The sequence below is a fragment of the Topomyia yanbarensis genome, chromosome 2 (assembly GCF_030247195.1).
Source record: "Topomyia yanbarensis strain Yona2022 chromosome 2, ASM3024719v1, whole genome shotgun sequence".
NCBI classification, from domain to species: domain Eukaryota; kingdom Metazoa; phylum Arthropoda; class Insecta; order Diptera; family Culicidae; genus Topomyia; species Topomyia yanbarensis.
The window spans coordinates 267722028-267735486 of NC_080671.1; the positions used below are offsets into that span (position 1 = coordinate 267722028).

Genomic DNA, 13459 nt, shown 5'->3' on the forward strand with positions numbered 1-13459 from the left:
CTTCGCGCGGATAAACTGAAGCGATCCGCCAAAGATCGCTCCAGACGCTCTTACGCAGAAAGAGCTTAAAAAAGCTCAAAAGAGCTGTTCCACTTATCTCCGAAAACCCATTCGCTCTCTTGCCAACTGACGATAACGCCTCTAACGACCCTTGCGAGGGGCATTCTTTGGCTCCGCTTGGAAACTCTAGGAAAAGACCTAATCAAAACTCACCTGAACTTCCTCGTAAGGGTCCTAGGTTGTTCCAAACAAGGGTACAAAATAAAAATAATTCAACTGGAAGTGCTGGTACAAATCCGAAGATAATACCTCCTGGTTTTGGGAAATTGAGATACAACCAGGAGTTCCCAGCACTCCCCGGGGCACCAAAAATCCCAAGTGCTCCAATTTTACAGTCAGAAACTCAACCTAAAACGGGATTCCTTAAATTTTCTGACATTGTGGACTGGATAATCACAGCTTTCAACATTACCGATTCTATGAAAAGCTTGCTGGTTGCTATTCTACCTACAGTAAGAACATTTTTAAAACAGTTGACTGAACAATGGCCCTCCCTTAGAGCAATCGTATCCTTCGATGGCTAACTTATTAGACGGAATCAGGGATCTGATCACTGTTTTACAGTGGAACTGCAGAAGTATTATCCCCAAAATTGATTCACTAAAACACTTGCTAAATTACAATCATTGTGATGCATTTTCCCTATGTGAAACATGGTTAACTTCTAATATAAACCTCAACTTCCACGATTTTAACATTATCCGCTTGGATCGAGAAGACTCATATGGGGGGGGGGTACTTTTAGGGATCAAAAAGTGCTACTCCTTCAATCGAATCAACCTCCCTTCAACGCCAGGCATTGAAGTTGTCGCTTGTCAAACAACAATCAAAGGCAAAGATCTTTGCATTGCTTCTATTTACATTCCTCCTAGGGCCATGATGGGATATCGAAGATTCTCCAACGTGATTGAACACCTTCCCTCGCCCCGCCTGCTTCTTGGAGACTTTAACTCTCACGGTACGGGGTGGGGCTGTCTATACGACCATAATCGATCTTCGACAATTCAAGACCTTTGTGACAACTTCAATATGACAATTCTGAACACAGGGGAAATGACACGGATTCCTAGACCACCTGCGCAAGCAAGTGCACTGGACATATCTTTATGCTCGACATCACTACGGTTAGATTGCAAGTGGAAGGTAATATCTGATCCCCACGGTAGTGACCACTTACCAATTGTAATTGCAATCACCACTGGTTCAAGACCATCGGCACCAATCAATGTTCCCTATGACCTCACACGAAACATTAATTGGAAGAGCTACGCTACTTAAATATCCAAAACTATCGATTCAACACAGGTACTTCCCCCGGAGGAAGAATATAAGTTTTTGTCCAACTCGATTCTCGATACCGCGATTCAAACTCAGACGAAACGAGTACCCGACGTGAACACCCAAAAACGTTCTCCCAACCCGTGGTGGGACAAAGAGTGCTCAGACGAGTACGCGGAAAAAGCTGCCGCGTATAAAACCTTCCGGAACGACGGGTTAGTTGCTAGTTATCGAGTGTACGCGATATTAGAAAAGCGAATGAAAAATTTAATGAAAGCTAAGAAACGCAGTTACTGGCGCCGGTTTGTCGACGGGTTAACAAGAGAAACATCGATGAGCACTCTTTGGGGCACTGCCCGACGTATGCGAAACCGAAACAGTGCTAACGAGAGCGTGGAATATTCAAACCGTTGGATATTCGATTTCGCCAAGAAGGTTTGTCCGGATTCCGCCCGGCACAGAAAATTTACCGCGCCGCGTCGCCTTACAATACCGCGAGCGAAACACCGTTTACGATGGTGGAGTTCTCACTTGCTCTCTTATTATGTAACAATAAAGCCCCGGGGTCAGATAGAATCAAATTCAACTTGTTGAATAATCGGCCAGACTCTGCCAAAAGACGCTTGTTGAATTTATTTAATAGGTTTCTTGAGAGTAACATTGTCCCACATGACTGGAGACAGGTGAGGGTCATCGCCATCCAAAAACCAGCCTCCGACCACAATTCGTATCGTCCGATTTCAATGCTGTCCTGTATCCGGAAGTTATTCGAAAAAATATTCTTGTTTCGCCTCGATAATTGGGTCGAAACAAATGGCTTACTGTCAGATACACAAATTGGCTTCCGCAAAGGCAAAGGGACGAACGAACAGAAATTCAAATGGCATATGCTAACAAAGAGCAGATGGCATCAGTATTCTTGGATATTAAGGGGGCTTTCGATTCAGTTTCGATCAACATTCTTTATGAGAAGTTGCACCAGCATGGTCTTTCGCCAATTTTAAATAACTTTTTGCTAAACCTGTTGTCTGAAGAACAAATGCATTTCTCGCATGGCGATTTATCGACATCACGATTTAGCTACATGGGCCTTCCCCAGGGCTCATGTCTAAACCCTCTCCTCTACAATTTTTACGTGAATGACATTGACGAATGTCTTGTCAATTCCTTCACGCTAAGGCAGCTTGCAGATGACGGTGTGGTCCCTATTACAGGTCCTAAAGCCGTCGACTTGCAAGGACCACTGCAAGATACCTTGGACAATTTGTCTGCTTGGGCTCTCCAGCTGGGTATCGAGTTCTCCACGGAGGAAACTGAGCTAGTCGTATTCTCTAGAAAGCGTGAACCAGCGCAACTACAGCTTTAATTAATGGATCAAACTATTGCTCAGGCTTCAACATTCAAATATCTCGGGGTATGGTTCGACTCTAAAGGTACCTGGGGATGTCACATTAGGTATCTGAAACAGAAGTGCCAACAAAGGATCAACTTTTTCCGTACAATAACTGGAACATGGTGGGGTGCCCATCCAGGAGACCTAATCAGGCTGTACCAAACAACGATATTATCAGTGTTGGAGTACGGATGTTTCTGCTTTCGCTCCGCTGCGAACATACACTTCATCAAACTTGAGCGAATCCAGTATCGTTGCTTGCGTATTGCCTTGGGTTGCATGCACTCGACCCATACGATGAGTCTCGAAGTGCTGGCGGGCGTTCTTCCGCTGAAAAATCGATTTTGGGACCTCTCATATCGATTGCTCATTCGATGCGATATTCTGAACCCATTGGTGATTGCAAATTGCGAAAGGCTTGTCGAGCTTAATTCTCAGACCCGATTCATGTCCTTGTACTTCGATTACATGGCACAGAACATCAATTCATCTACGTATAACGTCAACCGTGCTCATCTCTTAGATACTTCTGATCCAACTGTATTTTTCGATACATCCATGAAGGAAGAGATTTGTGGAATTCCGGATCATATTCGCCCACAAGTGGTCCCAAATATTTTCTATAACAAATACCATCAAGTCGACTGCGCCAAAATGTTCTACACTGACGGATCAATTCTCGACGGGTCCACAGGCTTCGGTATCTTCAATGAAAATCTTGCTGCCTCATTCAAACTCAATGATCCTGCTTCAATTTACGTCGCAGAATTAGCTGCCATTCAGTATACTCTCGGGATCATTGACACCCTGCCCTCAGACCATTACTTCATCGTTTCGGATAGTCTCAGCTCCATTGAGGCCATCCGTGCGGCGAAGCCTGGAAAGCACTCATCGTATTTCCTGGGGAAAATACGGGAATATCTGAGTGCTTTATCTGAAAAATCTTACCAGATTACCTTGGTTTGGGTCCCGTCACATTGTTCTATTGCGGGCAATGAGAAGGCGGACTCTTTAGCAAGGTGGGCGCATTAGAAGGCGACACTTACGAAAGACCAATTTGCTTCAACGAATTTTTCAGTATCTCTCGTAAGAGGACGCCCGATAGTTGGCAAACCTCATGGAGCAATGGGCATCTGGGACGGTGGCTACATTCCATTATCCCGAAGGTATCAACGAATGCTTGGTTTAAGGGGTTGGATGTGAACCGGGACTTTATTCGTACGATGTCAAGGATCATGTCCAACCATTACTCGTTTGACGCGCATGTCCGTCGTATAGGGCTTGCTGAAAGTAATCATTGTGTTTGTGAAAACGGCTATCATGACATCGAGCATGTTGTTTGGCTGTGCGCAGAGTACTGTGTTGCCAGGTCCCAACTAATAGATTCCCTTCGGGCCCGAGATAGATCACCCAATGTGCCAGTTCTGGACGTCCTAGCAAGCCGTGACCACCCCTATATTTTTCTTATCTATATCTTTTTGAAAACTATTGATGTCCAAGTTTAATACATTTTCCCCTCTCTCATTCACAGTAGAATCTCACCAACCTATCCCTGTATCTACAATATGGCATTGCTTCACGAGTCTTCGGTGCATACCCTTCTTGATAACCGTCTATCCAGAACATCATGACATACCTCACATGCAGATGATATAGAGTGCCAATAATTATCCGAAATATCGACCCTCCCCTCGCCCCTGCGATTACAGGCTGGAAACTACAACACTACAACAAAGTGTGCATATCCGCCACAATGATCAATCAGCAAACGACGATGTCAATTACACAATATGTATCCCACTTCCTACCTTTTTCCTTTACTTACATAAGAGGGGAGCAAGCCGCCCCTAAATACGGCTTTCCCTTCCCCCACTAACATGTGACATGTAATTAAAAAAATGAATTATCGGCCTCGTTAAGCTAAAGCATTTGGGCCTAAATAAACGTATTTAAGATAAAAAAAAATCATGGAGATTCATATAGCGAATACACCAGCAAAGTTTCGTTCGAATCGACGATGGTCATATTTTGCGGTCGGCCGGTTTCTCATGGAATCCCCACCAGCAGCTGCTCGTTCAGTGGACCATAAGCGCGACTTCCGGATGGTTAAATGCATAACCATAAAAAGTTAAAAAATGGTCAAAGTTAAGCATTGTAACAACAAAACACCCGATTTTTAACAATAAGTAGATTATTTTTTTATTTTTTTATTTATTAATTTCGGTGGTTAAAGCAGTAGTGTAGTTAAACTTCTACAACAAAGTGTTTACTCGACTTAATCAGTTTCTCTTGCAATCATTTACACTGATTTCAAAATCTTTAAACATCCGTTAAATTTTAAGTCTTGACCCTCTGCAACTCCGTGCAAACCGGCTCTACTATATTTATCTTCGAAAATATTCGGAGTTAAACTTTGATACTTTGCGATAATACTCTAAGGTGATAAATTGGTGATTAATTACGTAAGAAATATAGATATTTTTGGGAAGATTTCAATAGCTTCGTTCCCTTAATCAAATAAGGCAATTTAGATTATCTTATTATCTTGGAAATATTGAAATTTGTTCACGAAAAGTGAAATTTGTGTGCATGTTTGGTTTATTATTTTAGTCTAGATGATCGTACACATTGACAGTATTAATTTGTAATTGTTTCTTATAATTTAACAATTTTGAATGCACCAATATGGCTCAAAAAGTGTTTAGCAATTCTGCATTGTTGGTGTAGGTCGCACTTCGGCCAAAATTTAAGCTAGTTATAGCAATATATCTTTTTACATATATTTGAGTGACTAACCTTGAAAAGAAGTATTCCGCTACACAAACTTTGGAAAGCACATTGAATCGGTATTAATTGATTTGATCAATCATAGACAAAAAAACCAATGTGAAAAACCTTTCTTTAATATTCAAAAAGCTTGAAATTAATCTGAACGCTAATTTTTAATTGAACATTATAATGTGCTTCTTGCTAAATTCACATTTCCTGCGAATAAAAAAAATTAAAAGTCTACGTAGACTTTTGACGAGGGGAGGGAGTTGGTAAAAGTCTACTAAGGGAAGGGGTGGTTAAAATTCTCAAATTTCGGTCTACGTGGTTTATGAACGGTCCCTAAATAAACTTTTCGAAGTAACTCGTATCAAATCATCACCAAAAAATCATAATATCAGCATCCAATAAACCAACACCATCTCCTTTACACAACGAACAACCAGCACGCACTACGGCTTGCCAGAGGAAACACACAGATAAATTCACCACGGTGCACTCTGGAACGCGCGCCGTGGTGAATTTATCTGTACACGCACCTGACCCCATATATAATTTAAAGAACAAGAGAGCGCAGTTCTGTCACTAAACCACCCCCACCCCATCGCCAATCCATTTATTCTGCTCTGAAAAAAGAGCTTTCTGCTTTTTCTGTGGTGTGTCATCATTGTATCTTCCGTGTATGCTTATAACTGGCACGTCATTTCATGATTAGAATGAAATGCTATCAACGCCTGGCGGCAGTCATGGTATCTATTACCTACCATCAAAGAATGTGAGCTGACATAAAACTGCCACGCTTACAACGTTAGAACACAAACTAACGAATTTTTCTTGTGTTCCCTTTTTATACCCGTCGCAGTTCATTCGATGAAAAAGAGACAGTCCCAGCAACGCTTGCTTTTTGAGCGAATTGTACCGAACAATCATGGATCAGATAATTACTACTTTCATAAAATCCATTATATACGCTATTTTTAGTAATTGTAAATACTACCGAATTGGATACAAAAATGTTGTACATATTTCCAATCAGATAGCGTAATAATCATATTTTTCCATTCAGTACAACGGCAGATATTCACGATTGAAAAATCGGGTAAAATTCCGGCAGAAAATTTTGAAGCGGGACCCCTATATTGAAACGTTAGAAGTATTCTACTTCAAAAAGTGGACAGCATTGCGATTACTTCAACTCCATAACCCTCCACTTCCCGTGAAATGAGGGCACCCATATGGCCAGGATTGAGCTCGAAGCGCCGAACCGAAGCGAAAATGGTCAATCGGTTCGCCCAGCGATCATGGCACTAATCCAATTGATTTTGGCGATCTCTCTGTCACCTTCATCACGCCGGTCGCGCCCCGCCAAGATTTTTGCTTCATTTGTCCGGCTTCCAACCAATGATCAGCAATGACGATGTGCAGAAGATTATCGCCCGCTGCTTAGATTTGGATACTCCGTTTGAAGCTATTCGTCTTGTACCAAAAGGAAAAGACGTGAGCAATATGAACTACACTCTCGCTTAAAATTGGCCTTGATCCAGCACACAAGGAACAAACCTTTAGCGCAGCATGTTGGCCCGCCGGTCTGATGTTCAGAGTGTTTGTCGAGTTTGTTTCACCAGACAGCTGCAACCGCTTCCAGTGACAATAGTTTAAATGCAGTGCGATTTTCTGCGGACGGTGGGAACCCTAGTGTTAGGGTTCCCATCAGAGGCGAGTATTTGAATGTTTCTTCTTCTTTTTTACCTGCATTAAATGATTGTTCCTTGCAGCATCTACCCGATTGCGATAGTAGTATTCAGTCGTATTATCAGAACGCGAGAGGATTAAGAATGAAAATTGAAGCCTTGTTCCTGAACTCTGCGACTTTGACGTGATCATTTTGACCGAAACTGGACTGAATGTTTGCATCACCTCACTTCAACTGTTTGGATTGACTTACAACGTGTTTTGCTGCGATCGTTGTCGGCGTAATAGTGACAAATTTCAATTTGGGGGTGTTCTGATAGCGGTAGTTCAACAGTATGCCAGTAAGCTAGTGAAAACGATGAATTGACAGAATTTAGAGTAAGTTTCCGTCTCTGCGCTGATAAAATGGAAAAAATGTTGATATGCGCTATTTATTTTCCACTAGATCGATGTAATGATCTAAATGTGATCAATGAGCATATCTCCGCAAATGAATTGTGTGATAAAAGTTCGCCAGGCGACGCACAGCGGCACGACGAGTGACAAAACCCCAAAAATCAATGTCTTGTAATTCTTTCGAAAATATTTATTTTATTTTTCTCTTGGTTCGAACAAAAGTATCTCAAAATTTTAGGATAATCCGATGAATAATGAGTTTTTCACATGTCGTAGAAGCAAGTGATGTCGATGATTTATATTCAATTCATTTCCATAGAATTGGTCGCACCTTCAAACTTAAAATGGCTATATTTCAAGAGTTACATGGCCGATTGGAGTAGTTTTAAGTTTTTTGGAAAGAAGAATGAATATACTATACTGTAGATATAGTACAGAAATGATTTACATTTGTTCTGTATTAAGAAAAACCAATTGGAAAATTTAATATCATTTCAGTAATTTATCTTCATACCTCTTTCAATTTTAAGATGGCCTCCCATGGGTCAGTTATCATGAATCTGACTCCAAATTTAGTGTAGTTTCAAGATATATATACATCTAGCGCATTTTTGCGCCGAAGTTGTTATATCTATGTTTTTGAAAATACCCATATGGAGACGCCCTGTAGGTCATAAATCTTATTACAAATTGGTTGCCTACTCGACATCATATTACTGAAAAATTAGCAATTTGTACTAGTTTTGGCAACCATTTCTGCTATCCGATGTTATTGACTTTTATTATTAACGTATATATTAATCCTTTATCGACCAACGCCTTCAAATGGGTTTACATAGAAGTAGTAAAAAAAAAAAAGAATTATGGAATTTCAAAACTGATAGCAGAAATGAATTCAGTTAAAACCCAACTTTTAGCCGCGTAAACCAATTTTTATAATTTGGTCACAACTTTATATGGGGAGGTGCCACTCTGCGACGCAGTGCTCGTCTGTGGTGATTACAATCAGCCACGTATGCATTGGGCTCAGAGTGATTGCCATTTCAATCCATATAATCCAATTTTCGCAACTTTTTCAAAGCCCAATTATTTTTAATATGTTTTTTCATTTTTCTGTGGACCTCAGAAAATAAATCCCATTTTAAAGTTTTTTACAAAAAGTCCTTATATTAATTATAGAACCTCTTAATCATGGCGAAAAAAATATTTTTTTGGTTAATTTTGAAGAAAATCCACACAAAACGAATGCCAATAATTTTTTTTTCAATAAACCAAAGGCATGTTTTTAAAAGTACTGTTCATTGCAAAAAATTTCGTTAACAACTGTTGTGAAAATTCGGTCGAGGGGCTGAGATATAGCATTTTTAGTAAATGCTTTCAAACCATGAAACTTTGCTACATTTTTTGAATGGTTCAATATCTCAACCGTAACTTGACCAGTGTAGGTATATTGGGTGTCAAATAAAAAGGATTTTTCTCAATCTTACAAAGCATTTTCATATGTGGAATCTACCATCTTATTCTAAGGTAGTTATTGAGAGATTTATGGGATTGTGCATGATCAACAACTTTTTCGAATAAGAAGTGATAACACCAATATTGCTATAACCTATTTGTATTTGTATTTGTATTTAAACAATTTCAGTCTATCTGACACTGAATCTTAATGAACTATAACTATGACTAAACTATACATAATTAACCTAAAGTGACAACAAACGGTTCCGAAACTGTGTAGAATTAATGACGAAGTCGAAGATGTCGGTAAAATCGTTGAAGCGACGGACCATTGCTAATATTGGGCTATTGGCAGTGTAGTTAGTGCTGCGCATTTCAGTCTGTAGCAGTGTTCGAGGACGAAGGACACGGGTTGGTGCGTACAGGTTAATTTGCGATAGGAGATCAGGAACATCATATTCAGCCAGAAGAAGCTTAGATACGAAGGTGGCTTGCGAGGCGTGGCTACGGTCTTTTAAGGTGTGTAGTCCTAATAATCGACAACGGTCTTCATATGGTGGCAAGTTCAGCGGATCATTCCAAGGCAATTGACGTAACGTATATCGTATGAATCTGCGCTGGACGGCTTCAATTCTTTGGCTCCAAGTTGCATGGTAGGGACACCATACGACGTTCGCGAATTCCAGCTGTGAGCGCACCAGTGAACAGTATAAAGCTTTGAAACATAAAGGATCCCGGAATTCATTGGATATTTTGAACATGAAACCTAGTAGACGATTAGCTTTGTCAATGATCGCTGAGAAGTGATGGGTGTACGTTAGCCTTTCATCTAGGATGACGCCCAAATCTTTTACATGGTCAACGCGTTGCAGCTGAGTTCGAGCGATGTTGTAGTTGAAAGTAAACATGTTCCTCGTTCGATGAAAGCTGATAACAAAGCATTTAGCAACACTAAGAACCACCATGTTTCTTTTACACCAACTGTAGAAGGTATCAACGAGATACTGTAGCTCACGGCAATCGGCTTCTTTCTTTATATCTAGAAATATTTTCAAGTCGTCAGCAAAGAACAGTTTTCCTTTTCCATTGTCACCAATTTGGACAACGACTTCACGGTGAATAAGGTATGATCGCAGCCAACGGCAGAATCGGGCAGTGCATCCAAGTTTAGCAAGCTTCGTTAACAGTGTTTCATGGTTAACAGTGTCAAACGCTGCCTTAAGATCAGTGTAGATCGTGTCCACCTGCAGTTGTTTGGACATTTGTTCTGTGCAGAAGGACGTGAAAGAGACCAGGTTCGTCTCAACCGATCTACTGGGGAAAAAACCGTGCTGACATGTGCTAATGTAGTGCCGGCAAGCTGAAAACAGCGCCTCGTTGATGAGCGATTCGAAAACCTTCGACTCGACTCGCAATGAAGTAATACCACGGTAGTTTTCGATATTGGATTTGTCACCTTTTTTGAACACTGGGAACATCACCGAACACTTCCATTCATTAGGAAATTTAAGCTGTTGAAGTGACATATTAAAAAGTTGTGCCAGTGGGATCGCTAAAATATCGGAACATTTTTTCAGTATAGCAGAGGGTATAGCACTTAGCCCTGGAGCAAACGACGATTTAGTTTTCCGAATTGCAGAGAGAACCGATTGTTCTGAAATTGTGAATACATCCATATCCACAGCGTCAACAGGAACATCACGAACCGCATTTTCGATCTCGATTACAGATGGCACATCAGTCGTGAAAACACCCGAGAAGTAACTGGCAAATAGTGAGCATTTTGCCGCAGTCGTAGTCGCTATTTCGTCATTGTAAACCATCTTAGATGGGAGGCCAGTTTCTTTTCTTTTCGTGTTAACGAAAGACCAAAAGCCTTTCGGATTTCTTCGTAAGTTTTGTTGAATGCGGTTCACATATCGTTTGTACAGCAGTTTATTGTAACTACGATACTCATTACTGGCTATTGCAAAGAAGCGCTTGAGAAAAGGACACCGTCGATTAGTGTACGCTCGAAGAGCTTTGGCAAGAATACGTTTCAGATTCCGAAGCATGGCGTTAGACCGTGGAGGCTTCCTAGGAGGTTGGCATTTAGGCACGGATATTTCAACACAGTCAAGCAGTAGTCGGTTGTAAAGGTCAACTGCAGCATCTACATCCACATGATCAAGTAGTACACTCCAGTCGATCAACAATAGGGAGCGGCGCAATGTAGCTAGATCAGTTTTGCGAAAATTACGACGATCCGCAACTAATGCTTCTTCGTATTGCAGGGTGCTGCTGGTAGAAATTTTTATTTCTAAAGCGGGATGGTAGTTATCCAAAGGAACAATCACATTAGAAGCTTCACTCACAGAACACTCAGGCAGAGCAATCCCATTTACGAAGACGAGGTCCAGAAAACGAGATTGGTGGTTGGAGATCGTGTTTACTTGATTTAGTCCGTGGAAAGCCATCCCGTCCAGTAGTAAACGGCAGGCAGGATTAGTTGTCGAGGATGACGGGCTAGGGTAAGCGTAACCACGCTCAGAGGCTACCCACATAAGTCCTGGTTGGTTGAAATCACCAAGCACTATCATCGCATCGTTTGCATTTGCCTGAGAAGAAATGCATTCTATAGAGTCTAGATGGAGCTGCATAATATTGCAGTCAAGACGTTTTTCAGGAGGGATGTAAACAGCGCAAATAAAGTAGCACTTCATCGATGTGGTAATCTTCGTCCAAACAGCTTCGATGCATGATGAACTATCTACACCAAATTCACAGGAGACAAGTGCGGAAGAAACAGCTATCAAAACTCCTCCGCCGCGACCGTGAATGCTGTTACTATCGCATCGATCCGCACGATAAACCGTGTAACCATCCCCGAAGAGCTGCACAGATGTAATGCGATCACCAAGCCAAGTTTCTGTCAGAACGTAAATATCGTAGTCACCGTCAGCTGCAGCCAAGTACACGTCCTCGATTTTCATCCTTAGTCCTCTGACGTTTTGGTAGTACAACCGCAACCCGTCAACGCCAAACAGGTGTCCAGGCATATTATCCGAACGTAATGTACTCGATGGAAAGCTAGAAACCAAAAGGTTTTCAGGAAGCGGATCGTCATAAACAGCAAAATACTCGCCTGAGAAGGGAGTTCGGAAGACTCCCTCACGACCTCCGAACGCAGGGCCGGGACGACTGAGCTGGCCGCTGGCTGGTAGCACGACTGCGTCGGAGCGCTCGAGGGCTTCCGTAATACTGTATAACGGGCGTCCCGGTGATGGCAGCGCAGAATGAACTGGTTGATGCGGGTACGGTGGTGTATACGAAATGAAGCTTTGTTCAAAATACGGCACACGCAATGTGCTCGCTGGCGTGCTGCAAACCAAGAGGTTTTCAGAGATCGGATGATCATTTAAAGCAAAATACTCGCCTGAGAAGGGAGTTCGGAAGACCCCCTCACGACCTCCGAACGCAGGGCTGGGACGGCTGAGCTGGTCGCTGGCTGGTAGCACGACTGCGTCGGAGCGCTTGGGGGCTCCCGTAGTACTGTATAACGGGCGTCCCGGTGATGGCGGTACAGCGTGAATTTGTCGAAACAGTCTCGGCAATGACAGTGAAATTATTTTTGGACTAAAAGATGGCATGTAAACTGAGAAAGTAGTTCGGTGCACGATGGTGTTTCGTGTACAGTAATTTTCCATTAACTAATTTGTTACAATTGGGCTTTCTAAATTTTCTGTAGGAAGTCGTCGGTTCTGCTGGGGTTCGCGAATAGATCTTCTTGACATGTCAATAAATTCCCGAAACAGTAGGCCTTCAGGCCAAGTAGAAGGGTTAAGAGCTTGCTGCTTCAGTACTGGGTCAAGGCCAATTTTGAACGATACGTAAGACAGATTTGTAGTGTCCTACAATTGAAGTAACCGACAGGTCACTAAGCACAATATCGTTTGTACCACGGTCAACAGTTGCACGAATAGGCTGTCCTTGATTCCCACGGCGACGCTTCACTCCCAGTGTGGGCCAAATAGGCGTATTCGATTGTTCGGTGGAGAGAACTGATATGATATTCGTCTGGTCAATATTATTTTGAAGTACCGACAGGCGTTCGACTTTTTCACTTAGTGATTCGACGAATGAAGAAAGTTGTTGAATTTGGCATAGCAAACTTTCAACATTAGGTGCACTAAGCCTCGGTTCAACTTGATCAGCAATATACGAGCGCACACTCCTTCCTTTTAATTCATCACGGCACGGTGAGCAGAAAAAAACAATCTTGCCCTGTGACAACAGCTCTTTATTAGTGCGATGGTTAAAACCAAGGCACTGCTGGCCGATGTGGAAAAATGTATCACAAAAGCCACAACAGACTGGCTCGAGATCATTAACCGGGAGCTTACACGTACCGCACTCTTTTTTCTTCATCACTGC

The 13459-nt window shown here is 41.9% G+C and overlaps 1 protein-coding gene across 1 annotated transcript; it reads right to left on the reverse strand.

The window, feature by feature from the left end:
- Window positions 1-7418: 7418 nt before the first annotated feature.
- LOC131680332 (uncharacterized) lies at window positions 7419-12084 on the reverse strand. Its single transcript, XM_058961048.1, has 2 exons — window positions 10717-12084; window positions 7419-7538 (listed from the first exon to the last, which is right to left on the reverse strand). The coding sequence occupies exons 1-2, from the start codon at window positions 12082-12084 to the stop codon at window positions 7419-7421; spliced, it is 1488 nt and encodes a 495-aa protein (XP_058817031.1).
- Window positions 12085-13459: the final 1375 nt, after the last annotated feature.

Bases quoted from the DNA above. Each gene is read 5' to 3' on its own strand.
- LOC131680332 (XM_058961048.1), bottom strand. From the start codon at position 12,084: ATGCCTGGACACCTGTTTGGCGTTGACGGGTTGCGGTTGTACTACCAA. The intron at 7,539-10,716 runs GTATTCACAATT...CGTTTTCACTAG, and splicing joins TTGACGCTGTGGATATGGAT to CTTACTGGCATACTGTTGAA.